The sequence below is a fragment of the Thamnophis elegans genome, chromosome 4 (assembly GCF_009769535.1).
Source record: "Thamnophis elegans isolate rThaEle1 chromosome 4, rThaEle1.pri, whole genome shotgun sequence".
NCBI lineage: Eukaryota > Metazoa > Chordata > Lepidosauria > Squamata > Colubridae > Thamnophis > Thamnophis elegans.
This window is the reverse complement of record NC_045544.1, coordinates 87,699,486-87,726,879: the sequence shown is the minus strand read 5'-3', so window position 1 is coordinate 87,726,879 and position 27,394 is coordinate 87,699,486. Positions and strand designations below refer to the sequence as shown.

The following is a 27,394-nucleotide window of genomic DNA, read 5'->3' as shown; positions in this document are numbered from 1 at the left end:
AAAAACATACATACTTTCAAATAAAAATAAGCTTGGTTTTTAGTCCCAAATGGAATTTCAGGTGGTAAAACTTTTTTTTTCCAAAAAAGAACTTTCAGATCAATTTATCTTTAAAGTAAATATTAATGTTTTGCAGATTTCAAAAATATCTAATAAACGAGAAATTAATTTATCTTTTTAAAAGATTGCACCATTTTCTATTATGCTGTGAATCTTGGAAACCTTAGAAAATGAATAGATAATTATAATTTAATAAATTATATTTATAAAAGAAGTAGAAAGAAAAAGAGATCAAGCCATGTTTGTTAGCATGCTTACATGCTGTGGTATCAATTCCTTTTTCTACCCTCCTGTCTTCACCCAACATCTGAACCCTACTCCTACCCTTGAATGGGTAGATTATTAATGTATTATTGCCATTGTACAAAAATCTTTCTCAGGTTTGTACCCACTACTAAACTCCTGCTCCTTTCAACCACAATCTTCAGAGAATGTGTGACGAAATGATTCATCCCCAAAAATGCAATAAAACCAAATTTTTATAAAAGGGAGCCCCTGAGTATCAATATATTACACATGGCAGCAGAATGAGGACTTTCTCAAGCAGCCAGTTTGGAACAGGAAAAATCAAGTCAGGAATGGCTTCTAGGAGGCCAGTGAATCTTTGGCAGCTTCCTGCAGTTGGCTCTCAGTATGCCTTTCCTAATCAACATTTTAATATAGTTCATAGTGATTTGGTAATCGTATATATGGCTATCACATAATGTGGATAACATTAAGTGCCAGACAAGAATGGATGTGCCTGTGGATGTAGATGTATTTATGTGGATAACAATAAATAATATTAACACTTGAATGGGAGGAGTGTATTTTTGGCCTTGAGATTTTTGGGGAAATCTCTTGCCTCTTTAAATCCCTTTGGCCCGACTTTGAGATTGGTTGAAATACTTGCTTAAAGTACTGTACAAATTATGCTTGTGTAGTTTTTGGTGTATCATGTTGCCTTCTTTAGGGAAGCCACAGTTGTACCAAAAGATCATTTTCCTCCTTCAGTGGCAATTCATTGCATTTCTATGCTTGAGTCTAGAGCAAAGAAGAGGTTTCAGCCCCACTGCTGTTTACCTGCATTAAAATATTAGCATAATGATTGAAATATTAAAACTACAGTTTTAATATAGAAAATATATTAATTGACATTATTTGAATTTCAAAAACTAATAAGGCATAATAATTCTGGTTAAAGTAATGCATTCCAAAACATGGAAACTAGTGACAACTAAGACAATTGAATCTGAATCATTATGATATAAAAGCCACTGACTAAAACCTCTTCTCTGCCTAGAATTCGTTAACCATGATGGGTATCTGGATAAGGAATCATTGTACTGACCTGCAGCTTCTGTGTTGCCCAAGCCAGCTCTAAGGTTAATGTTAATTGTGATTTGATAAAGCAGTCCAATATTAGAAAGCCACAATTTCAAAAGTTGGACGCTGAATGTAGCCATTAAATGATTAATAAGCCATTTTTATTTTTCCTACCAGTCTCCCTATCACAGTTGACATTATATTACAATACATATAGACATATTGTGAGAATTATATGAAATTACTAGTGCAGATTAATTTGAATGCATTACAACGATACAGATACAATTATTGTTAGGATTGTCCTTATATGTTATTTTACTAATAAGGACAATGATATTTCAGATTGTGTCTGCTGTGCAGTACTGTCATCAAAAGTGCATTGTTCATCGTGATCTCAAGGTATGTTAATTTTTCTCTTTAAGAATTGAAACTTTTGTAGAGCAAAATAAATTTGTGAACATTTTAGAGCTCGATTTAGATTTTCCAAATGGTCTTCATCTTACATCTCTAAAAAAAACAATACTTATTATTTGAATGTATGCTTCTGTAGGGAAAAGTATATGTTATATGTAATAAATTTAATGTTGACTTTAAGGAAATGCTTTTTTCTCTATTTATTCTGTAATGGTTATATAATGCCCCTTTCTTGCTTATAGTAGGTGTTTCATGCACTTTTTAATTATGAGCCCCAACCTGTATCTAGTTTCCCCATGTATACTTTAATTATATTAATTTTTATGCCTCTCAAGTCCCTCTTTCACTGTCACTCAAATAGCTTCCTTTAGTTAAAGGTCTTTCTCATGCTTATAGCTTCTTTAGGTCATTATTTAGTATGTGTGTGGAAAGTAACATGATTGTTAAGTGAATCTGGTTTCCCCATTGACTTTGCTTGTAAGAAGGTCACAAAAGATGACCTTATGACTCCAGGACATCATAACTGTCATAAATATGACTCAGTTGTCAAGATTTGAAGCTTGATCATGAGATCATGGGAATGAATGCTGCAATGATTGTAAGTGTGCAAAAATGGTCAAAAGTAACTTTTTCCAGTACCATGGTAACTTAGAACAGTCACTGAACAAACTTTAGAAGGTCAAGGACTACCTATATTCTTAGTTTTTAAGCAAAAAAGCAATCTAATAAGTATCATGCCCTAATTAAATAATTGAAATAATTAATTTAGAAAATATCACATTAGAAGAGTTGATATTTTTAATAGTAAAAGAAGCAAACCTTTGGAACTAATAGTTCTTAGATGGTATAAATCTTTAAAAGAAGATTCAGATACACCTGTTTCTGTTATGTGTGTACATGTCTCCTTCGATTAGAAATAGGGAGAACAAAAATACTGATCTTTATTTTTGTTTCTAAATACCACACTGTTTTATGTTTTTATTCAACTATATGCTGACTCTGTAACTGCTTAGAGAGTGCTGTAAAGCATTATGAAGCTGTATATAAGTCTAAGTGCTATTGTTACTTCTCTAGAATGCACAATAATTTTGAAAAAGGGAAAGCTATTAATTATAATACTTTTCACAAATCTCACTGATGTCAGTTTGATATAAGGTTGCAATCAAGTTGGCAGCTTAGAAATACCAGAAAAGAGGAAAACAGCACATAATTGAATTTATTATTTGAAGTAAGGACATTTGACATTCTAAATGTTTTACATTATCATGGAACACACTGTTCTTTAGATTAAATAGTTCTACTATTGATGGTATAAAAACATTTTAAACGTCGCTATGCATTTGATTTTCCCCCCTTTGTAGGCAGAAAACCTTCTTCTTGATGGAGACATGAACATTAAAATTGCAGATTTTGGTTTTAGCAATGAATTTACTATAGGCAACAAACTGGACACTTTTTGTGGAAGTCCTCCATATGCTGCCCCAGAACTCTTTCAGGGAAAGAAATATGATGGTCCAGAAGTAGATGTTTGGAGTCTTGGAGTCATTCTTTACACTCTTGTCAGTGGATCATTGCCTTTTGATGGTCAGAACTTAAAGGTAGAAATAATATCTGAAATTACTAACGTCTGGTTTTTGAATTTTTGCCTTAGTATTTAATTTATTTTCTTTATTTGGCTTTCAAAAGGAATTGCGAGAACGAGTATTGCGTGGAAAGTATCGCATACCATTCTATATGTCCACAGACTGTGAAAATCTACTGAAAAAACTACTTGTGTTGAATCCAATTAAGAGAGGAAGCTTAGAAGTAAGTTCTCTGAATATTTTCTTGTTTATTAATCCGAGTCAGTGGAATAAGTTAAACCCCAGGGGGATTTAAAACTGGTCCTGTAATTCTTCCTGAGACCCTAATCTAAATGTATTAGTCTTTTGGCCCAAAAACTATGCCTGGCCTTTAAGTAATATTGGGGAGATTGTACTCCAAAACATGGATGGAATCAGCATAGTAATTAAATTGGATTTAATTAACTTAAACATAATTACAGTTTGTGTTAATTAAATACTTATAATATAACTATTCTTCATTAATTATTCTTAATAATTTATTTGACTCACAATAAAAATTACAGTGAATGGCAACTTTGGAGAAGTTCTGACTTGTGCGTATATGGCAGCAATTTAGAAAGACCTAAAAAACACAGTACTATATGTCATCAGACTTCAAATGTTTTGGATAAGAATGTTCATCCTGGTGAACAGTTGTCTCTGATTGAATTGAATCTGATAAAATTAGGAAATTTAAAAGCTGACTAATTTTAAGTAAAACATTGGGCCTGTTTTCCCCAAAGGTTTCCCTCCTCTAAATAATTCAATGTAATTCAATTTTTCCATTTTGTTTATTTTCAAGCAAATTATGAAGGACCGGTGGATGAATGTTGGTCATGAAGAAGAAGAATTAAAGCCATACACTGAACCTGAACCAGATTTTAATGACACTAAACGAATAGGTAACAGTTTTAATCTAACTATTCATTGCTTTTTAGATTCTTCAAATATTACCTACAGTATTTCTGTGCTATCTGATTATATGTCAGATGTGATTGGAGCTAATTCATATGTCTTGCTCGAGTCTCCAGAATACCATTTTTACTCTAAATTCTTCATTCTCCACTCACGTTTCATAGAAAACATGGTTTGCATTTTCCTTTCTTATTACAGTGGCAAACACATATTTGAAATATGATCTTGAATGGTAATTCAGGGGAGAAATACTTCTGTGTTCAGCTATACTTTGTGCTAAAAAAGAAATGTAAATTGGCTTTTGCGGCTAGGATCCATCATACAGAGGACATCAATATCCTTTCATTTTCTTTTCTATTTTTTATAGTTCTTAATTCTATGAAGATTTAGGTTTGGCAATAACATTTCATAAAACATGGGAGAAATTATGAATTGGCTGACAGGTTAGATTTTTTTTTTAAAGATATGTGACCTATGAAGTTCTGAAACATGTTGCTAGACAACTAAATGTAAAATACAAATATTTTAAATAAATAAAATAGAAAATTATCTATAATTACTTCTGAGATATTCCCAGAATTATTACTGGTTTGGACGAAAAGAGTATATTAGAAAATGCCCTGATGTTAGCCTAAATATTTCAGATAGTCTTATCAAAAATAAATTCTGTTTTTTTCCCCTAGATTTAATGGTCACTATGGGTTTTGCAAGAGATGAAATTCATGACTCCTTAATAAACCAAAAATATGATGAAGTAATGGCTACATATTTGCTTCTAGGGAGAAAACCACCTGAGGTAATTTACCATTATTTATTTTTATTTTTACCTTTATTTTAAATTGTTTTGCATTTCTAATTCAAGGAGAGAGAACATATTACCTAGGTTTGTACAAACCTTTAAGAGGGACACTTTGTGAAATGTTTTAATACAAATAAAGTACCTCCTCTTGGCATATTAAGGGAACTATCTCACATAGCTGCTTCAAAGGCTGTTCCGGGCCCCATGGATGTCTGGGTATGTCCATACATAGACAAACATTCTGCTTCATTTTTAGGAAAATAAAGGGTTTGTGCATATAAATGTGCAGACAGCCAGGGATTGCCTTGGAAATAGCATAAAAAGCTTGTGATTTTTCCTTTTCCACCTGTGCCTCCTTTTATTTATGCCATAAGAAAATGACTGGCCCCAAATTACTCTATTACCCTGTCTGCAGCTCTTGCTCATTCTCCCAAGTCTTTCAAACAATGTGGTTACTTGAGAACTTTGTATTACCCTAATCTCCCCATAGCATTTACTATCAAGCAAAAAAACCTCTTTGAAACTCACAGGGTGAGAATTTATACATTAGCATTTTTTAAAAATGTTTGCCTAATCTATGCATGTAATAGAACGAGATGAGGGGAGGGGACTCAAGTTGATAAACAGTGAATGCTTTGGGGGTTTCAATAGAGCCTAGGGTCATTATCACTGCTGCAACAATCATTAGGACTTTAAATGTTTTTCTGGCTTTAATAATTTGGGCTCTAGGCTTAATATCTGATTATCAGAAACATGATTGTGATACCTCGAATTCAGTCTATTGAACACTATTAATATGCTACCAAGGTGGGAAAATACTAGAAAGCATTTGCAGAAATTCGTCTTGTTTTCTTAATCTACCCATGTACTCTAAGGAATATTCTCTAACACCAGAGTTCAAAAGCAACAATATTCTCCCTATCCTGCTTCTTCAAATCCAACTTTCACTTCTATAGGGTGTCACAGGGAATGCCATGGTTAGTATAATTCTGATATCTTTGGGTATGCTTATCGCAGTTGAATATCTTTTCCAAAGCTTTCATGGATATTTGACTATGCTAGTCTGTGGTGTATTTCTTGACTCCTTGTTCCTGTATTGTTAATGGTTAATCCTAAAAGGGAGACAGACAGAGTTGGAAGGGACCTTGGAGGTTTTCTAGTCCAATCTCCTGCTCAAGCAGGAAACCCTATACAATTTCAGACAAATGGTGATCTAATCTCTTCTTAAACAACCTCCAGTGTTGGAGCACCCACAACTTCTAGAAGAAAGTTGTTCCATTGATTAAATGTTCTGTCAGGAAATTTCTCCTTAGTTCTAGGTTGGGTGTTCTCTCCTTGATTAGTTTCCATCCAAAGACAATATGCAGCACTTCAATATCTTCATTGCCAATTCTGAAGCTGGTTGTTCTAGCGGTTAACATTAGTTTGGCTTTGTTATATTCAATTTTACTTCAATTTTTTCACTTTCATCTTTACCTTTACAGATTTGCAGTTTGCAGAGGCTTTGCATTTTCAACCATCAGGGTAGTGTCATCAGCATAGAGCAGGTTATCGATGTTTCTCCCTTCAGTTTTTCATCTTCTTCCAGTCCAGCTTTCCTTAATATATATTCAGCATATAAAATGAATAAATAAGGGAAAGTGCAGCCTTGTACTCTAGTCTGTTTCACTTAATTCTGTCCACACTATGGCTTCTCATGAGGACAATGAGATGTTCTGGGATTCTAGCTTGAACATCTGAGATTTCTTTTTTTTTTCACGTAGAGCTCTAATTTCCATTGGATGATCCTAAGCATTATTTTCCTAGCATTTCCCAGCAATTAAAGTTGTTGTATGATATATAAACAAAGATTCTCAGTCATCCAAGTAGAGTTATCCAGGTTGAGTCATGGCAATTATATTTATGATGGTTGAAGTGTCCTAGAGTCATGTGATCCCCTTTTATAACTTTGTGACAAGCAAAGTCCATGGGGAAGCCAAATTCACTTAACAACTGGAGCAAGTAAGGTCGTAAAATGGAACAAAGCTCACTTAATAACCATCTTCCTTAGGAACGGAAATTTTGAGTTCATTTGTGATTATAAGTAAAGAACTACTTGAATATATAAACCAATGAAAGGCACATCCTTATGATTGCAACTCTTCTTTAAATTTAAGATTAGATTCACTTTGAATGAAAGCTATTATCTGACCATAAGTCCACCAATCTGGGCTCACTATTGTTTCTTTTCTGAAAAAGGCTTCCTGAAATGTCACTCAAGAGATACCTTTCTAGAGAATCTTGATTTATATTTATCTCAAAATCTTAGGATATAAATTTCTCTGATTTCTATGCCCATCATCATCTTACTCTCCCTGATATCTATTCAAATCTTCCAGCACTAATGCAAACAACAAGGAGATAAAGGACATTTTGTCTTGTACCCTTTTGAATTTCACATGGTTTACTGAACTCTTCATTAATTATAATGTTTCCATGCTGTGATAAGTATATCATTTTGACTCCTGGGATAAATTTCTCTCCAAAATCCATGTATGATTGAGCTTTTCCAAGCATCGAGACATTGTTCTCTAGATTTCTTAGCATACCTTGTTTACAACCATTACTGTGTCTCTGTTACTTGCCATTATTTCAGTGATATTCAGTCAGTTCCTGTAGGCTTCCAACTCAGTAATGACCAGAGTGCTTGTCTAATTTCATTTCCTGGCACTAGAAGTTCTTGTAAGTAGGGAATATCTTTTAAGGTATGTTGGATGTTGACATCTCTACTGCACAGTATTTCAGTATATACTTCATCTTTCTTTAAGTTTGAATCAGTTACTAATTCTTGAAAATCCTTGATTAAATTAATTCAAGGTTGAAATAATTTTGAGATCATTATTACTGTATACATAACATTAAAAATAACAGCCAGTGGCATAGCAATTTTTCAGACATGGAAATGTTTTACAAGTTGACATTTAGAGCAGTGATGGCAAATCTAATACATGTGTGTTAAAGATGACAAGCCATGATGTTTCAGGTGACACGGCAGCATTCACCAATACCAAACAACAATTATTTTTAAAAGCAGCTCTGTTATTATGCAAGAATGGTGTGTATCCTCGCACAGCCTCTAGAAGTCTTGCAAGAGAGCCATACTATCACATGGCCTCTGTAGCCTCTAAAAACTAGTGCAAAGAAGGAGTGTGTTTTTGTGCAATTTTTGAAGGCTACTGAGATTGTGCAATAATGGGATTTGCTTTCATGTGGCCTTCAGAACCTCTTCAAGGTTTTCAGTCTTGAAGCAGTTTCAGAGAATGCTCTTCCGCAGCCTCTGAAAACTGTGTAAAAGGACATCCCACCCTTGTGCAATTTTCAGAAGTTCTGAAGGCCATGGGAGAGCACAGCCTTGGGTAAGCAGCTGGTGTTGTCTACAGAAACACAACACTGCCTGAAGATAAGCAGTGCATGGCAGATCCTGGGGATCATGCACATGATTGGCCTGTATTTTTTTAAAAAAATGAAAATGTACAGAATTATTTTCCTTTTCTTTGGGCGGGTGGTGGTGGTGGTGATATGCCAGCAGAGTCAAATTGGGCATTTTCTGAATTTTTGATGTGTCAATCCCAAAATAGTCTCCATTATTGATCTAAAATCTTCCTGGGTGTGTGAACTGCAGTTTGCACAGTTATGGGAGTAGTCCTCCATTTCTTTTGGAGGCTACCATGTCGTGCTTAACCTGCTTAATATCTTAGCATTTCATGGATTTTATCTGATTTAGATAAACATTAAGAGTGTTGCGAGCATTTCATTTATACCCAAATAATAAACTTCTACTCTGTTTGAAAGTTTTCTTCTATAGTGCAAAATGATTAAAAATAAATGTGTTGGTGCTATTTGATTTCTTAAGGTGTTTTCTAACACACACACATACACACACACTTATGTGAATTGAGAAATAAAAGCAAAATATGCTTTTCTTTGTCACAAGCCAGCAATCTTAGAAAACAAGTTGGCAGAGGCTAGCAAACTGGATCAATGGATGCAAGCTTGTGCTTCATAAATCAGGGGTTTGCTTATTAAAGAGTGATCATTCACTACAAGCAAACATGTCTTTCTGTGATTGATCTTCGTTTCGTTTCCTCTATTTTGGGGGGGGGGCTATCCTTGGAGTATAATTAGGAATGGAAAAGCTTTAAAGAATTTTCTCGTCCTTTCTGTAACTGATGTTTATTTATATGTTTACCATCTTTGTAAACTGCTTCAATGGTGAGACTCTGGATAGTTACAGCAAGGCAAGAAACAAGAAAATAATAAAAACAGTAACATTAAACAACCCATATATTGCATATATTAAGGTGACCACCCATAGTCACAGATAATTAGAGGCATTATAGCACTAAAATGTTTTAATTGCTTTTTGAAAAACCATTTATACATTTCTTTTTTATTGCATTTCAGAAAAGGTATAAAAAAACAAAAAAGGGGGAAAGGGAAAATGCAAAATTGGGGGTGCAGTTGATAAGAGAAAGAGCTACAAAAAAGAGTAAATTTCAACTTCCTTCAGTATAGATACAAACAGAAAACAAATTACTAAATTAAATTAAATCTAAATTAAATTATAACCTACAATACTTCTAGAATCAATAAACATATGTAGTCATCAAATCCCAAAGTTAAAATTTCATTTCTTTTCATTTCATATAAAAAGTCCAAGAATTGTTTCCAAGTAGCAATGAAGAGAAAAAAATATTTTCTCTAATGGAAGCAAGCAATTTTGCCATCTCCACCAACTCCATTAGTTTCACCATCCATTATTCCATTGTGGGTCTTTCCATCACTGCACATAAAGAAGAATTGTTGTATTATCACATATAAAAACAAAACTCCATGTTTTCTTTTCAATATGTTTATCCATCAAACAAAAGAAAAAACTTCTGGCTTCATTTTTATATTCAGTGTAAGAATTCTTTGAATTAAAATATATGTCTTATTCCAATAATTCTTAGCTTTCTACATTTCCACAAAATATGATAAAAAGTACTTCAGATTGTTTACATTCCCATCATACATTTGACACTCCTCTATACATCTTTGACAATTTACCAAATGTTAACTATTCATCATTTTGTAAAAAAATATTTTTCAAATTATAAATCACTGTAAATTTCAATCCTTTATTTCACCTATTTTCCCATTGATCCAACATTGTATTATAACCAAAGCTTTTTCCTCCATTTAATCATAGCAATTGACACATTCAAATTATTTCTTCCACAATAGAATTTTGAGGACAATTGAATCTTCTCTAGAGATAAACAAAAGCTGCCTTCCCATTGCCTTCCTTTGCAGTAGCAAGCTCTTCGCGCCACATTTTACATTTTTTAAATAATAAGAAATCTGGTTATGGGGGAAAAAATCTGCAATCTCCAGCCAAAATTAAGGTCATTTGGTAATAAATGTTGTTCTAATGTGACTTTAGAAGTACTCCTTAATTGTGCTACTTAATTTAATTAAACTTAAGAAAGAAATAGTGTATGTTTTGAGAAAAGAGAGATGATCTTAGTTTCCATATATGTTTTTTATCCTTACAGTGTGATGGGAGCGAGTCTCTATCCAGTACTACCCTGAGTCAAAGATCTCGACCTGGAAGTGACCTCAACAACAGCTCTATGCAATCTCCTGCTCATCTGAAGGTCCAACGGAGTATATCAGCCAATCAGAAACAGCGTCGGTTCAGTGAACATGGTGGGGATGGCATTCAACCAAGTAAAGTAGCAGAATATAATTTTAAGTTGTGTTCTCTTTCCTGGGGGCTTGGCAGCAACACCTTCCTGTACATTGCTTAACACATCATGGTGCTTTTATCATGTGAGCTGTCTGTATAAATATAATTTGGGTTACTGAAGAGATGTAGTTTTCATTTGCATTTCTTTTTATGTCTGTAGCTATTTTAACTCTGAAGAAAGCAAATTGTATTTATCATTGTTTTCCTGGCATTTGTTATAGCTTTTTCCACAGATTTTCAATAATACTCAAACCAGGGGCATTATTAAACTTTTATCTTTCTTTCTATAAGTGCTTTATGATTGGAATTAAATTTTGGGTTTTGGTTGCTGAAATATCAATCTTTTTTCAGTATTGATTTCTTTAGTGATATGGACTAAATTTTGACTTTCCCTGTCTTCAGGTTTGAATATTATTAAAAATTTCTAGGGAGATCTCAAATATGCAGTACATGTAAAGAGACATAGGCTATCATTGAGCTAGAAGAGTTCTACAAGAAAGGAAAAAATTCCCAAAGAGACCTTTTCCTTCTGGTTATAGGAAACATTTGAAAACCATTATTCCTGCCAAAGAAAATGTATCCAAATATATTCATTTGCCATATTCACTGCTTTTATTTTGAATCTGTAAGGGTTACTTTCTTACAGAAAAAGTAAATACTTGTTCACATTTGCAAGAAGATTCTGTAATTTTGTATCTCAGGAGATGGTTGAAACATAAAATTTAATAAGCGGTATCAAACTTTGGATGTGCAAATATTTTCTTTCTCTTGCCATGAGAACTGCAGAAAAGAAAAGAAAGAAAATGAAGATGGATTAAGGGGTACGAGCATAGGGACATTTATAAATTTGTGAAGCTATTTTAATTTTTAATATTTCAATATAAATATGTTCTAAAACATGATCTGTTTACCAGATAAAGAAAATTAAACAAATGTGTCAAATCCATTAAACTTGTTTATTTATTTATTGAGAAAAATTATTCAAAGCTATATATTTGATCTTACTTCTCATATGTGGTAGAATGTGTTATATTCAGACATGCTTGAAATGATACTAGAGGGTGCTAGGTTGAAAATTATTTCCCCTATTAGCTATGTTTATATTAGAGAAGATATATATGAAACAAGCAATGAGTGAGCTCAATCTTTTAAAACATTGGGCTGGAATATGTTTGAATCTGCTGCCCTTAGTCTATCTCATTTTCATTTTTGTGTCATTATGCAATATGATCTGTATTGTTCCATTAAATTTTGAAATTTAACATGTTTGGAGTGAGTTTATGTTTGGGATCCTTCCAGAACTTTCAAAAATTTAGTTTGTACATAAATATATAAAATTGATAACTAAAGAACTTATTATTATTATTTTGGCATTTTCATGAAAATGGTTGGATATAATTAAAAAATCCCCTTACTGTAAGTCTATAAATGGAGTTACAGCCAGTAATATTTTGGGAAGTTTATGTATAAAGGCTAGAGCTTCTCTCGGGGGCAGGGTGCGTCTATAAAATTATTCAAATCAGTAAAAAAATAAATTAAAATTTGCTTTCAAGTAAAATCTGTGTGAAATAGAATAGCTCTTGTCTTATTTATATTACTTTGCCTCACTTGTATTTCAGTAAATGTGAATACTTATCAAATTGACTGAAGGTGCTACATGATCTCATTGATGTTTTCTTGGTTTCCTAGTTGGCCCATCCATCCCTCCTGCTGTCTCATATTCAAAAAGACCTCAAGCAAACAGTGTGGAGAGTGAATATAAAGAAGAATGGGATAAAGAAATGTCACGGAAATTGAGCAGCACAACAGTTGGATCCAAAAGTGAGGTGACAGCAAGTCCATTGGTAGGTCCCGAAAGGAAAAAATCAACAGTTGTTCCAAGTGTAAGTGAAATTTTTTATTCATTTGTTCTGTCAGATCTCTGTAGCACAGGAGTGTCAAAACTCTTGGCCCGCGGATGTGTCATGTGCTGGTCATGCCCACGTCTGGTTTAGTGACGGGGGAAATTGTTGTGAATACATTATGTGACGACGTGTTGTCGTGACGACCATGCTGTGGCACATAAGTCTTTATAGTTATTGTTTAATATTTTATGTGAATGGTTTGAGGGTAGCATATAAAATTAAGCAAGACTTTGAAAATCTAAGTAGTAACAATATCTAAGTAGTAAAAATAATTATGCCATTTCGATTATTGAAGGATTTGCTGGTGAACTTAGACCACGCCCGTGGAGGAAACGTTCTATGGTTACTAGTTGGAACCTGATCTTTCATTGTCTTTATTGCTCAAAGTCTCACCTTCCCATCCTTCCAATTTAGCTTCTAGACAACTCTACAGACTCCTTTATTTTGAATCAAATAAACAATGCCTTATTGCTTTGTATTTGTTAGATAGCATAATTAGGAAGTGGGGGGGGAACCCAATTCATATAGCAGAATTGAAAGTTTATACTATCATTTCTTGATATTAAAATATCTGCATTGTGATTTATAGCATTATCAGCCATTGTGGTGCCAATTTAAGCTTAAGTGTATTGGAACCACAATAATAAGATAATGCTATAGATTTCAGAAGTACTTACAGCTATGCTTCGTTTGTAGTAATGTGGAACAGTTGATAGCTATAGCAGGATATTGTGTACTGAAATGCTACAGCTGTGACTTAGGCAGACGACTTAAAAGTGAGCAATCTTTACCTTGTGGGCTCCATGGTGCTCTCTGAGCTTAGTATTTGCCCCCCAGACATTTCATTATCAAACTAGATAACATCATCAATGTTGAAGAGAATGGGCTGTTTTCATTTTCTATACTAGTGGTTTGCCCTGTCAGTGTTGGTGAAAGTGGACTTTGTAGTTCCTTGATTAAGCTGTTGTTTACTGTTAGCTTGGTTTTTTTGCATTAGGGTATTGTTTATTTCTTGATTGTTGGTCTAGTGTTAATCTCTGTGTTAACATTACATTATAGTGCTTGTGCAGACTCCCACTAACATAATAGGAGCTCCACTCAGGCCTTTATGCCCAAGGAAAGATATTGGGCCTTTTGTTTAGACCCATTTTTGAACTGGAGAATTTCCCTCTCCTCCCCAGCATAACTACCTAAACCCTGGCCACCAGATCAACTCTCTGCTGTGGTTTGCGCCATCATTTGTGCTGATGTTGCATTCTACTCTGAATAGCTTATATGTAGAGACTACCGTATATACTCGAGTATAAGCCGACCCGAATATAAGCCGAGGCACCTAATTTTACCCCAAAAAGCTGGAAAAGTTATTGACTCGAGTATAAGCCTAGGGTGGGAAATGCAGCAGCTACGGTAAATTTCAAAAATAAAAAATCAGTGTTATTTGAAACTCAAAGTTATGTTTATTCAAGGGACCCGCTTAATTAAAGTGTTCTATAATATCAGTATGACTTATAATACTGCAAGTCTGCAATATTAAAATACTTGTATAGGGGATCCCCGGGATCCCCCGAAGAGATCAAATCACAACCAGTATGCCACCTTCTTGGTATATTGTTTTTATTTTCACTGAGTTTTTAAAAATGAGCATTATTTCATCCTTTTTTTCTTTATGTTTGATTGGTATCTGCAATTTGTGTTAATTCTGTTCATACATATAATATAAATGAAAAACCCAGCTCTCTTAAAAAATATTTTAAGTTCTTTCTGGTGCTCCCTTTTAGAATTGGCCAACTAATATTTCTGTTCGCCCAACTAATGTCAGGCAGAGTTAACTGAAAAAGTAATTTTTCATGAAAGGACATTTTCCTAGGATTTTAATTGTTCTTACTGTCAGATTTCTCGTTATTTCCAGCTTGAGTCTCCTTCTGACAAGTTTCCATTGCTTCTTGTCCTGTCCTCAGGTGCTATTGCTGCCGCCGCCTCCTCCTCCTCCAACAGCACCAGCACATTTGCTGCCCAGCGCTGCGGCTGAGGTGAAGCCGCCAAAGCTCCCGCTGGCGCCCCCGCAGCGTTGGGCGGATATCCGGCAGTGCTGTTGGAGGAGGAGGAGGCGAACCAGCCTGCCATCGCCGGCCACCGCTAGCCCCGCCGCTCTTCCCACCCCCTTCCAAGCCCCACAGTCCAGCGGATGGAGCAGAAGCAGCTCCGGGGCTTCGCTGCTGCTCCCCGCATTTTCTGCACGGGGATCCCTTGGAGAGGGGATTCCAGCCTGCCATCGCCAGCCACTGCCAGCCCCGCCGCTCTTCCCGACCCCTTCCAAGCCCCACAGTCCAGCGGATGGAGCAGAAGCAGCTCCGGGGCTTCGCTGCCGCTCCCCGCATTTTCTGCACGGGGATCCCTTGGAGAGGGGATTCCAGCTTGCCATCGCCGGCCACCGCTAGCCCCGCCGCTCTTCCCACCCCCTTCCAAGCCCCACAGTCCAGCAGACGGAGCAGAAGCAGCTCCGGGGCTTCGCTGCTCCATCCGCTGGACTGTGGGGCTTGGAAGGGGGTGGGAAGAGCGGCGGGGCTAGCGGTGGCTGGCGATGGCAGGCTGGAATCCCCTCTCCAAGGGATCCCCGTGCAGAAAATGCGGGGAGCGGCAGCGAAGCCACGGGGCTGCTTCTGCTCCGTCCGCTGGACTGTGGGGCTTGGAAGGGGTCGGGAAGAGCGGCGGGGCTAGCGGTGGCCGGCGATGGCAGGCTGGTTCGCCTCCTCCTCCTCCAACAGGCAACAGCACTGCCGGATCCAGTTGTAGACTCGAGTATAAGCCGAGGCGGCTTTTTTCAGCCCAAAAAGTGGGCTGAAAAACTCGGCTTATACTCGAGTATATACGGTAATTAAAAGTGTGAATAGTCATTGAAGCCTATTATTAGGAGATAATTGCAGTTAGCTATTGCCAGAGACCATAAAGAATTTGTATTTCCCTTCAGGATTCTGTTCATCATTACTATCACTTTGCATTTGAAATCTTAATAATGAGAGTTTGTTCTTTTCATACAATGCCAAAGCTTTTGACTTCTTAAACAGAAGCAAGGGGACATTTCTCTTGTCTGTAAGCATGATAATATACTATAAACTTTGACTTTTCCATCCTGCCATTATTTCACTTTTATTTATGTGTAAATCTGTGTCCACCTCTCCTCTAGAACAATATGTTTTCTGGAACTAGCATGACACGGAGGAACACTTATGTCTGTGAACGTTCTACAGATCGCTATTCTGCCATTCAGAATGGGAAAGACAACAGGTACCAAACCTCATCTCCCCAGAATCAAAGATCTCCTAATTATTCACATTCAACATAATGCAGGATGCTTGGAAACAAACCATTTAAGCAGGTTCTGTAGGAAAATGGAAACTAAGAGAAGCCCAATTAGCCTCAAATAGCCTTTTTTTGATGTTACTTCCATTATTCCTGAGCAGAACTAATATTGGAACCCCTTTGGTCTGTGAACTTCTATGTACAACTGCTGCTACATGAGCATTATAAATACATAAGCCATGCATCAGTGATTAACACTGTAATGGTGGGCTGTAATTGCTGTTGGTCCCTTTGTTGTCCTTGCTGAAAGCTGTCAACGAAATGCACAGGTCAGCTTGAAAAATTCCAGCAAAAATTAAATTGCTGCTTTTTCAAAACACCCTCCCCTTGATTTATTTACTAAGTTAGCTGGAATGCTAAACCTGCTAAGATTTTTTACACACTTCTTGTCATTCCTCTATAGAGGCGTTGTATCCTCCCTGGTTCATTTCTTCTACACATGCCTTCCTTAATTATGTTTCTACTAATTGCTTCTATCTCTCTCCTCCGCCCTTGAGTTTTCTAAACAGACCAAAGTGCAAAACCTCTTCTTGTTTTTCCTATTTAAAGCTACCCTATTAGCTCCATGGGATTGACACATTTTTTCATTTAGTGGTTTGCGGAAATTGCAACTACCAGAAAGAACCTTCAAATAAACAGACAAGGGGAAAAAATAAAATAGAGAAAACACAGCAAGGAAGATAGATGGGTCCTATGCCTTCTGAATGAGCCATGAATTCAGGCAGAGGTATTATAACTTCTTGAAACTGGTGCAACCTTTGCTGATTAAATAAAAACTTAATAAAATATTAATATTTCCTCCTTACACTGTGATAATTAGCCACATACTCCTTCCTTCAGTCCTAGGAAGTATTATATTTTGGTTTTGTAGCAGAAATAACCCCCTGAACAAACAGTTGTTTATGGGTGCTCTGAAATCAGTTTGATTACATTTGCAATGAAGTCTAGATGTGGCTTCTTTCAGAATGACTAACAGATTAATTTAAAACACTACTAGTAGCTTAGTAGTGGTCAGGATCTGTGAATGACATGATAGACCTAAGCTGCACCAAAGAGTGCAAAACATTTATTCTGGTTGATCAAGGAAGTCAACCATAATTGTTTTTCCTAATTAGACAGGCACATACATTAGTTTGGGTAGGAAATGATTCTCCTTTATTGGTGTACTTTTATAAATCTACTAAGTGGAACTTCATTAATATGCTTCTGCCTCTTCCATCACCAAATCTAAAAATACTGGTTTTTTCCTTGATCGATACATAAAGGATGTCCCTAGTGAAAAGATTCCTTTAATGGTGGTGGGGGGTTTTTTTTTTGTTTTTTTTTTGTGGAGGAGCAAGAAGGAGCTTACACAGTCATATTTGCTGTAGGGCAGATGCCTTATTTCTGTAACTTAAGCCAGTACAAACATTTGCTGCATTTCCTGTTAGAAGCTGATGTTTATGGCTAGGCTATAACCTTATTTTGGAGGGGAAAAAGATATACCATATTTTTGAGGCGTATAAGATGCATCTCTCCCCACAAAAGAGGGTGAAAATCTGGGTATGTCTTATACACTGAATACAGCATTTTTGGCCTACCGAAATCCCACCCCCTTTGCTAAAATTGATGTGCAGAGGGCTTGGGAGGCCTGCAAAATGTTCCTGGAGGTTGGGGAGGGCAAAAATGAGCAAAAACCAGGCCATTTTTGCTTGTTTTTCCCCCAACCACCGGGAGCACTGCCAAAGCTCTGCATGCCCCCCCTCTTTTTTTTTTTTTTTTTGCAAAAAATGAGGTGTGCAGAGGGTTTGGGAGGCCTGCAGAGTGCAAATTTTTTTATTTTTAATTTATCTCTTCAAAATCATGGTGCGTCTTATACTTCGGTGCGTCTTACTGTCTGAAAAATACGGTAACCTTTCTTTGGAAATTTTACATGTAACTACTTTGCTAGAGAACATCTTATTTCAAGTTACTCCTCTAAACCTCTTCCTCCCTATAATAAAAGCCTAACAGAAATGTCTGCAAGTAGCACTCCTGCTGGCTCTGCGGTCCCTTCTGCCATATCTGCACGACCTCGACATCAGAAGTCAATGTCAGCCTCGGGTCATCCTATAAAAGTTGCACTTCCAACTATCAAAGATGGCACTGAAGCTTACCGACCAAGGTATTTTTTAAAATATAATAATTATTTGCCTGGTCAGAAGTCTGCAAATAAGCATTATTGATTTTTTTTTAGAAATGATGCCATAGGCAACACAATGTTGCGCTGAAATTTCTATTGCAGACCTACTTGGGATTGAAGTGCCTAAAAGTGGTCTCATGTGATGAGGGTGGAATGTTCTTGATCACTTGGTGGACAAAGTGTTTGGATTGTTTTAAGGCAGAAGGTGGTCCTGCAGGATGGAAGAGTTTTCTGAGATCAGAATGGAATGCAGTTCATGAAATAAATGTGAAACCAGGTGTAAAGTTATTGAAGAAAGTATGCAGAGGACTCAGTAAGCAGAAAAATGAAAATCTAAAGGGAGGATAAGAGAAGTAGTATTTTTCTATGTGTGTTTATAACATTACAGCACACCTGCTACTGGTTTTACCACAGTTTAATTACACGCAATTCTAAAAGACAAAACAAGCTAGGAGATAGATAGGAATTTGAATAATTTTCTATTTTTAAATGTACTCCATATTTGTGAAACCAATATCTTGCAAATATACAATAATACAATGGCAGATTTTGAAGGGACCTTGGAGGTCTTCTAGTCCAGCCCCCTGCTTAGGCAGGAAACCCTATACCATTTCAGACAAATGGCTACCAACATCTTCTTAAAGACTTCCAGTGTTGGGGCAGTCACAGCTTCTGGAGGCAAGCTGTTCCACTGACTAATTGTTCTATCTGTCAGGAAATTTCTCCTCAGATCTAAGTTGCTTCTCTCCTTGATTAGTTTCCACCCATATGACTCTAATTTTTCAAAAGTATTTTTAAACTTATTTTTTCAGTAAGTGTTTTTTTTTTAAATAAGCAATCCACATTTATTCACAAGCATAAGCTTTGTAATAAATTGAGAACACATACCAATTTCAGGCTCAGCTTTAGTCCAGGGTAAGTTTGAGATAGGTGCCAATCATAATATGAGCCTCATTTTACTTGCTTCTTTATTTTGCTTTTGCTTTTTAAACTTTCTTCTCTCCTCTTCAGTAGCGCAACTCAGAGAGCACCTGCTGCTTCCCCGTCTGCTCACAGTATTAGCACTACCACTCCAGATAGAACCCGATTTCCTCGGGGGAGTTCAAGCCGAAGCACTTTCCATGGCGAGCAGCTACGGGAGAGGCGCAATGCCACTTACAATGGGCCCCCTGCTTCACCATCGCACGAAACAGGGACATTTGCTCAAACTAGAAGAGGAACATCCACTGGCATTATAAGCAAGATAACTTCCAAATTTGTCCGCAGGTTAGTAAGAACCATTGTTTCCATTTCCAGGTTATTGCAAACTGTGAAATAAGAGGCTAATTACTGTTAAAACTAAGCAGGTCAGTGCTTTACAACTCCTTAGAAGCCCCATTGAAGCCCAAATGTTCTCAAGATTTGGGATGCTATAATTATGATTTTATTTGTTGATGCCATTACTAAAGAAATTGGATATCTTGCATGACGTGTAAAGGTTAGAATGGTATTGGCCAATGTATGTGAAAATGCTAATAGGCATGCTAGCATTTTAGACATTAAAAGCCAATTCTACCACAAGATTCCTACAGGGATGTCATTTCAACAACTGGAATTGTGGTGAGCATCTCTGTTTCGGCATGTCTACACTGCATGAATCTGGTATTCATGATTACTTATTTTAAAACTTTTAAGCTGATTTTCCAGATTCTTTATATTTTAAGTAAAATTCTAAACATTAAAAATGTAGGCATCATCTTTGTAAGCCTTATCTCTCATACACAGGACAAAAATGCTTTACCGTCTGCTGCAGTACTTTAAGCACTAGCTAAAATGAACCTTTTCTCCTGAAAAGCAGACAATATGAATTTAAATTAATGAATGCAGACACTCTAAAACAAAATACACTTTGTGAGTAGATTTTAAATCCCAAATAAATTATTATCTAGTTAAACGTTCAGAAAGTTAAAAGTATTTTCACTTTTTATTAACTTGTATTTGCAAAACAAAGTGTTACCTTGAGACAGTATTTACTAAATGCATACATTATGAATCTTGTTTAAATGCCTTAAGTTGTAGAGGGACTGTTCTTTTGTTATATATATATAACAAAATATATATATATAAATTTATTTATCAGCACAAATGCAACACATATATATTTTTTATTTTTAATAAAGCACTTTTCGCTTCTGAAATACATTCTTTGATCACTTCAGTGCAGAACAGAAATGCCCATAGCATTAACATTTATATTTCACACTTCACATTTAAACTTCCTCAAATATCTAAATATTTGTGACACAGCTTAAAGGTCTTAGTTTGGAATTGTCATGATTGCAATATTTGTTAACCCAGCCTTTTGATTTCTCATGTATAATAGATTGAGAAACATATTTCACTAACAAGCATTCTTTAGTGTTCAAATGGTTAGTGGCATCTGGAGTATCTATTAGACATAGCATTAGATCACATGGTATATTTATGATTTGATATCACAGAGAATAATTTATCTAAAATGCTAACACTAATATATGGAACTTTCTGCATATATCAAGCATGCAAAGTTTGTGACCTATTAAGCTGAAAGTGATCCAGTGGGTATCTATAAAAGCCCCCTGAATCATGTTAAAATGGTGCCTCTCAATGCCTCTGCAATGATCTACTACCAATAGAAGAGAGCTAAATTAGACTAACCAAAATTATAATTTCTGATTAATTTGCAAATAAACCAATTGTTTATTGATTTGGATAACTTTTGTACCAATCACTTTAAAACTGTATTGTTTGCTGGATAGTACAAGTGTATGCTACATTTCATTTCATTGGTCACATGCTATGCAACTGTAGCAGAGATAGTGTTATAAATACAGGTAGTCCTTGACTTACAACACTTCGTTTAGAGACTGAAGTTACAACAGCATTGAAAAAAGTGGTTTTTGATCATTTTTCACACTTATGACATTTAGAGCATCTCCACAGTCATGTGATTAACATTCAGATACTTGACAACTGGTTCATATTTATGATGGCTGCAGGGTCTCGGGGTCTTGTTATCCCCTTTTGCAACTTTTTGATAAGTGAAGCCCATGGGGAAGCCAGATTCATCCATGTTACTAACTTAACAACTGCAGTGATTCACTTATCAAATGTGGCAAAAAAAATCATAAAAAATTTCTCACTTAGCAACATAAACTTTGGGCCCAATTGTGGTCATAGTCGAAGACTACCTGTACTCAATGATAATGTTGAATGAAATAATAATGAATTATACATTAACACATTTACACAAATGGATGCTCTGTTCAGTATAACTGACTCCTATATCTATTGAGATAAAAATAGTTGTATTGGATATAAAATTAAAATTCACAATATATAACAATATAGACTTTAATCTTATGATATATATTGGTAAATATTGAGTAATTAGTTTTGAATAGAACACAATTAGTGAAGCATTATTAGATTTGTTTTTCAAAGCCCCAAGATAACTTCTGTCAGATCACTGTATTCAAAAATGGGTACTAAATAAATGATATTATTAAGTTCCTAAATAGGTACTATTGAAGCTGGAAGATATGTTTAATATGGAAATTTTCAGGTATTGGTACCCTAGATTTTCACACAAATATATTCCTAATATAATTACCAAATGAACTGCAGTGTTGTGGTATGAAGTCAAGTCATAGCAAATGTTAAAGGCATAATTAAAAAGAACCATTCCTGGGTTTTGAATGCTGTAGTGCTCTAAACAATGCAATGCTTTGTGAGAAATGGGTAGAATAAAACAAGAGTGTAGTGAAAACTTTGGTTTATGAGTACGTTGGCAGATGGCTATTTTTAGCCATAATGTAAGGCAGTATCTCTCAACCTTGACAACTTTAAAATATTCGGATGTCAATTTCTAGAATTCCCATGCTAGCCAGGGAATTTTAGGAATTGAAGTCCAGACATCTTAAAGCTGTTAAATTGAAAAATACTGATGCAGTGCTTCCCAACTTTTTTTTTATTACCCCAAACCACTTCTCAGAAAGTCCTTTAAATGACCCTGTTATGATCAGTAATGAGTTTGTGTATCGTTATCCAGATAAAAAATACCCAATTTTGGATAGTTTTCCCAGGTTTGGGAAGCATTGATGTAAGGGATAGGCATGGGAATGAAGAAACTAAAGTTGGCCACTATAGTAAAAATAAATTGGGGTTGCATATGAAAAGCTGCAGCTGTGAAAAAGTTTATTAAAATCTTAGTAAATGACAATTTTATGTTGAATATTTGTTCATCAGTAATTTAAATGTTGTTCTAGACTCATTTATTTTTAACCTTCATTTATTAAAATCTTAACCTTAACTTTGTTTTGAGGGATCCAAGTGAAGGCGAAACCAGTGGCAGAACTGACACCTCAAGGTGAGGAGCCACTATTAATACTTCGCTGCTGGGTCCCTTTGTGCTCAAAATCTCATGATTCTGAAAGCTTTTAAACTAATATGTAAATGGCAAAATCTCTAGGTAACCTGTATCTTCAAAATATTACATCTGAGTTCAGTTTCTTACTTCTTCTTTAACTCCTATTATTTTAAATAATTTATTATAAAAGCAGCAATTGTCTGCAATTTCCTATACAGCAGTTCCTAGTATGGGCTGCTGAATTCCTTCTAAGGCTTTCCAAGGTCAGAGTGTTCTTTTACATAAACTTTCCAAGAACAAGCTAAGGGCCTAATCATCTAAATCAATAAGCACTCTGGCCATACTTGCTGCTTTTCCTCAAATACTAAGCGAAATTATTAATGTTTAGGCAAGTCACTTTTGGCTTAACACAGGCATATACAGAGAAATAATCTAGACCAATATTATTTTTAATCATTAAATAAATACCTTTGAGTTAGTTCCCATAGATCCTACTTGGACTTCCGGGTTTGATCAGGGATGCACAATTGAAGATCCCCAAAGTTGCATGTTACTTCGAAAGACAGTGGTAGCGTGGTGTTCAAATGTCATCACATTGTAGAATTGTGAATGGGCCATGAAGTAATATTAAATACATGAAAAGTAATCATATTAACTATTGATTAACAGAGTTATTGTAGTGGTAATTGAATTAAAATAAAGATATTTCGGTAGCTATCATATTTCGGAATGCAATGCCCAAAAGCAAATGTGACTTTTGGTCCCAGAAAGTTGTGCATACCTGGTTTATGCCAAGGGCCACATAGATACTGTTATAAGTAGTCTGTCCACAGCACAGAATGATGACTTGGGAATGCAGTCTACAACAGAATTGCATGCATTAATTTATGTTTCTTGTAGAATAAAAGGCAATACATGCACACTCTATGTTGCTACCTCAGTCACGCATGTTGAACAGTCTGTGCATGAAATTGCTCTTAGAATCTAAGCAAGTATTCCATTCCTCCTTGGAAGTTTTTTTAAGAGTTGCTTTTTCATGTCAGGATAAGCAAAGTATATGAATGCTGTATATTTCCTAAGGCTTCATGGAAGGTGGCCCTTGACACATTTAATATATAAACTTTCATGTGGCTAATCTCTGCCTTGAGGTATTGAGTTCAGAATTCCTCCTGATGTGGTCATTAACCTAATGACTAAAGTGCATATAAGTGGCAATAACTCTTAGCCACATGAATAAGGATAGTGTTCCTATTTGTATATGTAAAAATAGTATAAGACAACTGGAATAATTCTAGCTTTAATCCTTGCATGTGCTACAGATTATGCTAACAGTGTTCAGTCTTGCAGGTTGTGTGTGTAGACATATCAGCACCATCAGAGATGAAAGAGCTCTTAACATGATAAACCTACCATAACTTAATAGAAAAATGCTGTCAAGTTCAGATGATGACTTATTTGTGCTTAAGCAATACTCAGCAGAAGATAAAAATACCTTAAGAAACCAACAACTGCTTCTGCGTCTACCCTGGAATCTTTTCCTCTCTCTTTCTTCCACGCAGATCCTTGCCAAATGCACTTTCTCTGAAATTCTTTTGCTTTTTGCTATGGGGGTGGCTTGTCATGTGCTTGGTGTTGAGGTGAGCTGCTTTCAAAAGGGCAGGAAGCTCCTTTGTTGATCCAAGGCATTTTAACCCATTTTAGCCAGTAGTCTACACAGACATGGTATATTGAGTAACAATTCTGATGTCAATTAAACAGTTTTGTTTCTTTCATATCCCAATTGACAAGGTGCTCCAGAACATAAAATACATAAAATGTCATGTTTTGGGGGAGGAGTGGGAGCTGCCCAGTTTGATATAAGATGGGCAGCTGTGTAAATGTTTAAATAAATCAATAAATGTGTGTTAATTGATACCTAAAGTACACTGAATATTGGGGGGAAATATTTTTTTCCTGTCAATTATCCTACTGAATGCTTAGTTTACACATGCTTCTGATTTGTTTAGAAGATGCAAAGAACACCATGCTGCTTAGGACAATGCACTTGTGCTAGTGTTATTTCTGGTGTTTTTTATAGCACAAAACAATTCCTTGTGGTTGTTTAATGCAGATTTCCCCCCAAAAAAGTAATGTAACAAGAATTATATTTCAGCGTAGTTGGAGCAAACTATTTGTTTATTGTCAAAAAGAAAAATGAAAAGCATCCAAAATTAATTATCTTTGCTTTTTTAATCTCCATCTTTAAATTGGCAAAATACACTCCCGTAATAAAGAGGTATACAAATTCATTTCTAGAGAAAAACAGGGTAGCTGCCTTTTCCTGCTGCTTTTTAAGCATGTTTTCTTTCTCTTCTGTTTTGTGTATTTTCGAAGCCCTGTACAGATGGCGAACTCTAAAGCAGGCTAAATTGGTGACAGCTGAGAAGTCTCCTTTGGGGTTACATTGATATTTTTAACAGCAAAATTGTAATTGAAATGATATTTTGACCCAATGCTTTGTTTGGGTGTAAATATTATTTACCTTTTCAGGAGTACTTCTGGAGAACCAAAAGAAAGAGAAAAAGAAGATGGGAAAGATTCCAAGCCACGGTCTTTGAGGTTCACCTGGAGTATGAAAACAACAAGTTCCATGGACCCAAATGATATGATGAGAGAAATTCGAAAAGTATTAGATGCTAACAACTGTGACTACGAGCAAAAAGAAAGATTTCTGCTCTTCTGTGTTCATGGGGATGCGCGACAGGATAGCCTTGTTCAGTGGGAGATGGAAGTATGCAAATTGCCACGCCTTTCACTCAACGGAGTTCGCTTCAAGCGAATATCGGGAACTTCTATTGCCTTTAAAAACATTGCATCCAAAATAGCAAATGAGCTTAAGCTGTAGAGAGAAATAACATTTCTGGGATCAGGGAAGATTCAAGCTTATGTTTTGAATGTACTGGTTATGCCTAATACGATTGGCCTGTGAAACTCCCCATGTAGAGATTGTCCCTATTGCAATAAGGTTATACATAATTATTCTGAATTGTAAAATTTAATACTGTATGACCTACATTAAAAAAACAGGTAAGTACATAGAGCATTCTTTTCATTTTATGTTCACAAAGTTGTATAGTAAGGCTTAAATACAGACCTTGTATAGTTGTTTAGATATCAGCACAGAAGTATGTTTACTTTGAATTGAAAATTTCTTCCTAGTCTTTTTTCCCCCATTTTTGGTGGTTTTTATAAATCTTACCTCTACCATGCATTTTTTTCTTTAAAAAACTGTCCATAGTTTTTAAAAAATGCACAAAAATGGTTTCCAGAAGTGTAGCTTAATAAATTTTACTTTGTAACAAACCACATATAAATTCTTTAAAAGAAAGTTGGCGTAGTCTACACAGGATTCCTCATGTTTCCCCTTTTCACTCTTATCCTCCTTTAAGAAACAGTGTTTAGTTCAGAAAAAAATGCAAACATGTTTACAGTGTTGGCACTTAACAGTGAAGAAAACGGAGTTCTGAAACACACTGGGGAATAAAGTAAAATATTGGATTACTTTTATTTGCAATCTTAAACATCCTTAGATTCTTGGGTCCAATGATTCACTAAAGTAAAAATATGCATCATATATCTATATTGTAGTATGAAATACTGTTTGCTACCTTCAGAAGACTACAAATTCCCAATGTGTGAAAATATTACCTTCATACTGAGATTTTCATAGCACAAGAATTGTGAAATTATAATCAATGTTAAATGCCACCTCAGGAATTAACTGGTTTTTAGAATAATTCCCCCCAAAAAATACATGGATTTTCATATACTTTTAAGCCTACATTGTTTATTGCATTGTTTGATGTGATTGTATAAATTCTGTTCCCGTGTATCTTTGAGTTTTGAATATTTTGCCCACTTTCTTGTATTTATTATAAATCATTATACCTGTGAGGTGCAGCTGTGTGCAGGCAGTTGCCTAGATAAGAAAATCCCTTCATAATTAGTGATTCAAATTGCAAAACCATTAGGACATGGTACATTTTTAATATTGATTATCTTGTACGGAATTAATCATAGCAGTTGGTTGTGCAATGTTATTTAATGTTGTAATTTCTGTAACTTCAACATATGGCCCCATCTGCACACTCCTATAAAGATTAGAGAAATCACCCCAAATTATCACTTTATTTAAAAGCAAAAAGCAAAAAAAATGTGGTAAACTCTGTAACCTGAATTTAGAAGGCTGTAAGTGTAGCTAAATGTGCCATTTGAGAATGGCTTCTGACAGATGGACTTGAGATACTGTACTGTACTGTGATGTAGCTCTTCTGTAACAGTTCTGCTCAGCAATGAACATGTACTGCCTTAGGAAACAGATGATGTTTTGGCAAGAAAGAACTGTGTTCCTTTTTATCTGGTGTTCCTTTAAACTTTTTTTAATGAAAGTCATCCTAATTCACATTCACTGGTGCACTCTATTAAAAACTTACTTGAACAGATCTCCATACTATCAAACATGTTGCCTTATTATTTATCTAGCAATCTGTACTGGATGTAGTTTGGAAAGGAATTATGAGAAAGGGGAGGGAAGACAACAGTTTCATACGTTGCAGCAGAGAAGTTTAGATTTGTGAATATTCTACATCCATCGATTGAAAATGCTTTCATGCCAATAACACAATTGTTAAGTCAGCTTTGCCACATTGTATGATCTTTTTTTGCTGCCGCTG

General features: G+C 35.5%; 1 protein-coding gene across 6 annotated transcripts in view; it reads left to right on the top strand.

Annotated features, from left to right (window-relative positions):
• MARK1 (microtubule affinity regulating kinase 1) overlaps positions 1-27,164 on the top strand; it is a 64,379-nt gene extending 37,215 nt beyond the window's left edge. Inside the window, exons 7-18 of one of the 6 annotated variants that reach the window (XM_032216004.1) lie at positions 1,711-1,767; positions 3,144-3,380; positions 3,469-3,588; positions 4,189-4,288; positions 4,985-5,097; positions 10,677-10,851; positions 12,560-12,753; positions 15,959-16,059; positions 18,119-18,277; positions 19,310-19,561; positions 22,638-22,682; positions 25,212-27,164. In XM_032216004.1, the coding sequence (XP_032071895.1) occupies positions 1,711-1,767; positions 3,144-3,380; positions 3,469-3,588; positions 4,189-4,288; positions 4,985-5,097; positions 10,677-10,851; positions 12,560-12,753; positions 15,959-16,059; positions 18,119-18,277; positions 19,310-19,561; positions 22,638-22,682; positions 25,212-25,566 (1,908 nt within the window). In that variant the 3' untranslated portion in view covers positions 25,567-27,164. Of the gene's footprint in view, positions 1-1,710; positions 1,768-3,143; positions 3,381-3,468; positions 3,589-4,188; positions 4,289-4,984; positions 5,098-10,676; positions 10,852-12,559; positions 12,754-15,958; positions 16,060-18,118; positions 18,278-19,306; positions 19,562-22,637; positions 22,683-25,211 lie in introns of all 6 variants that reach the window. The other 5 variants (XM_032216006.1, XM_032216003.1, XM_032216005.1 and 2 more) reach the window with 5 other exon arrangements.
• Positions 27,165-27,394: the final 230 nt, after the last annotated feature.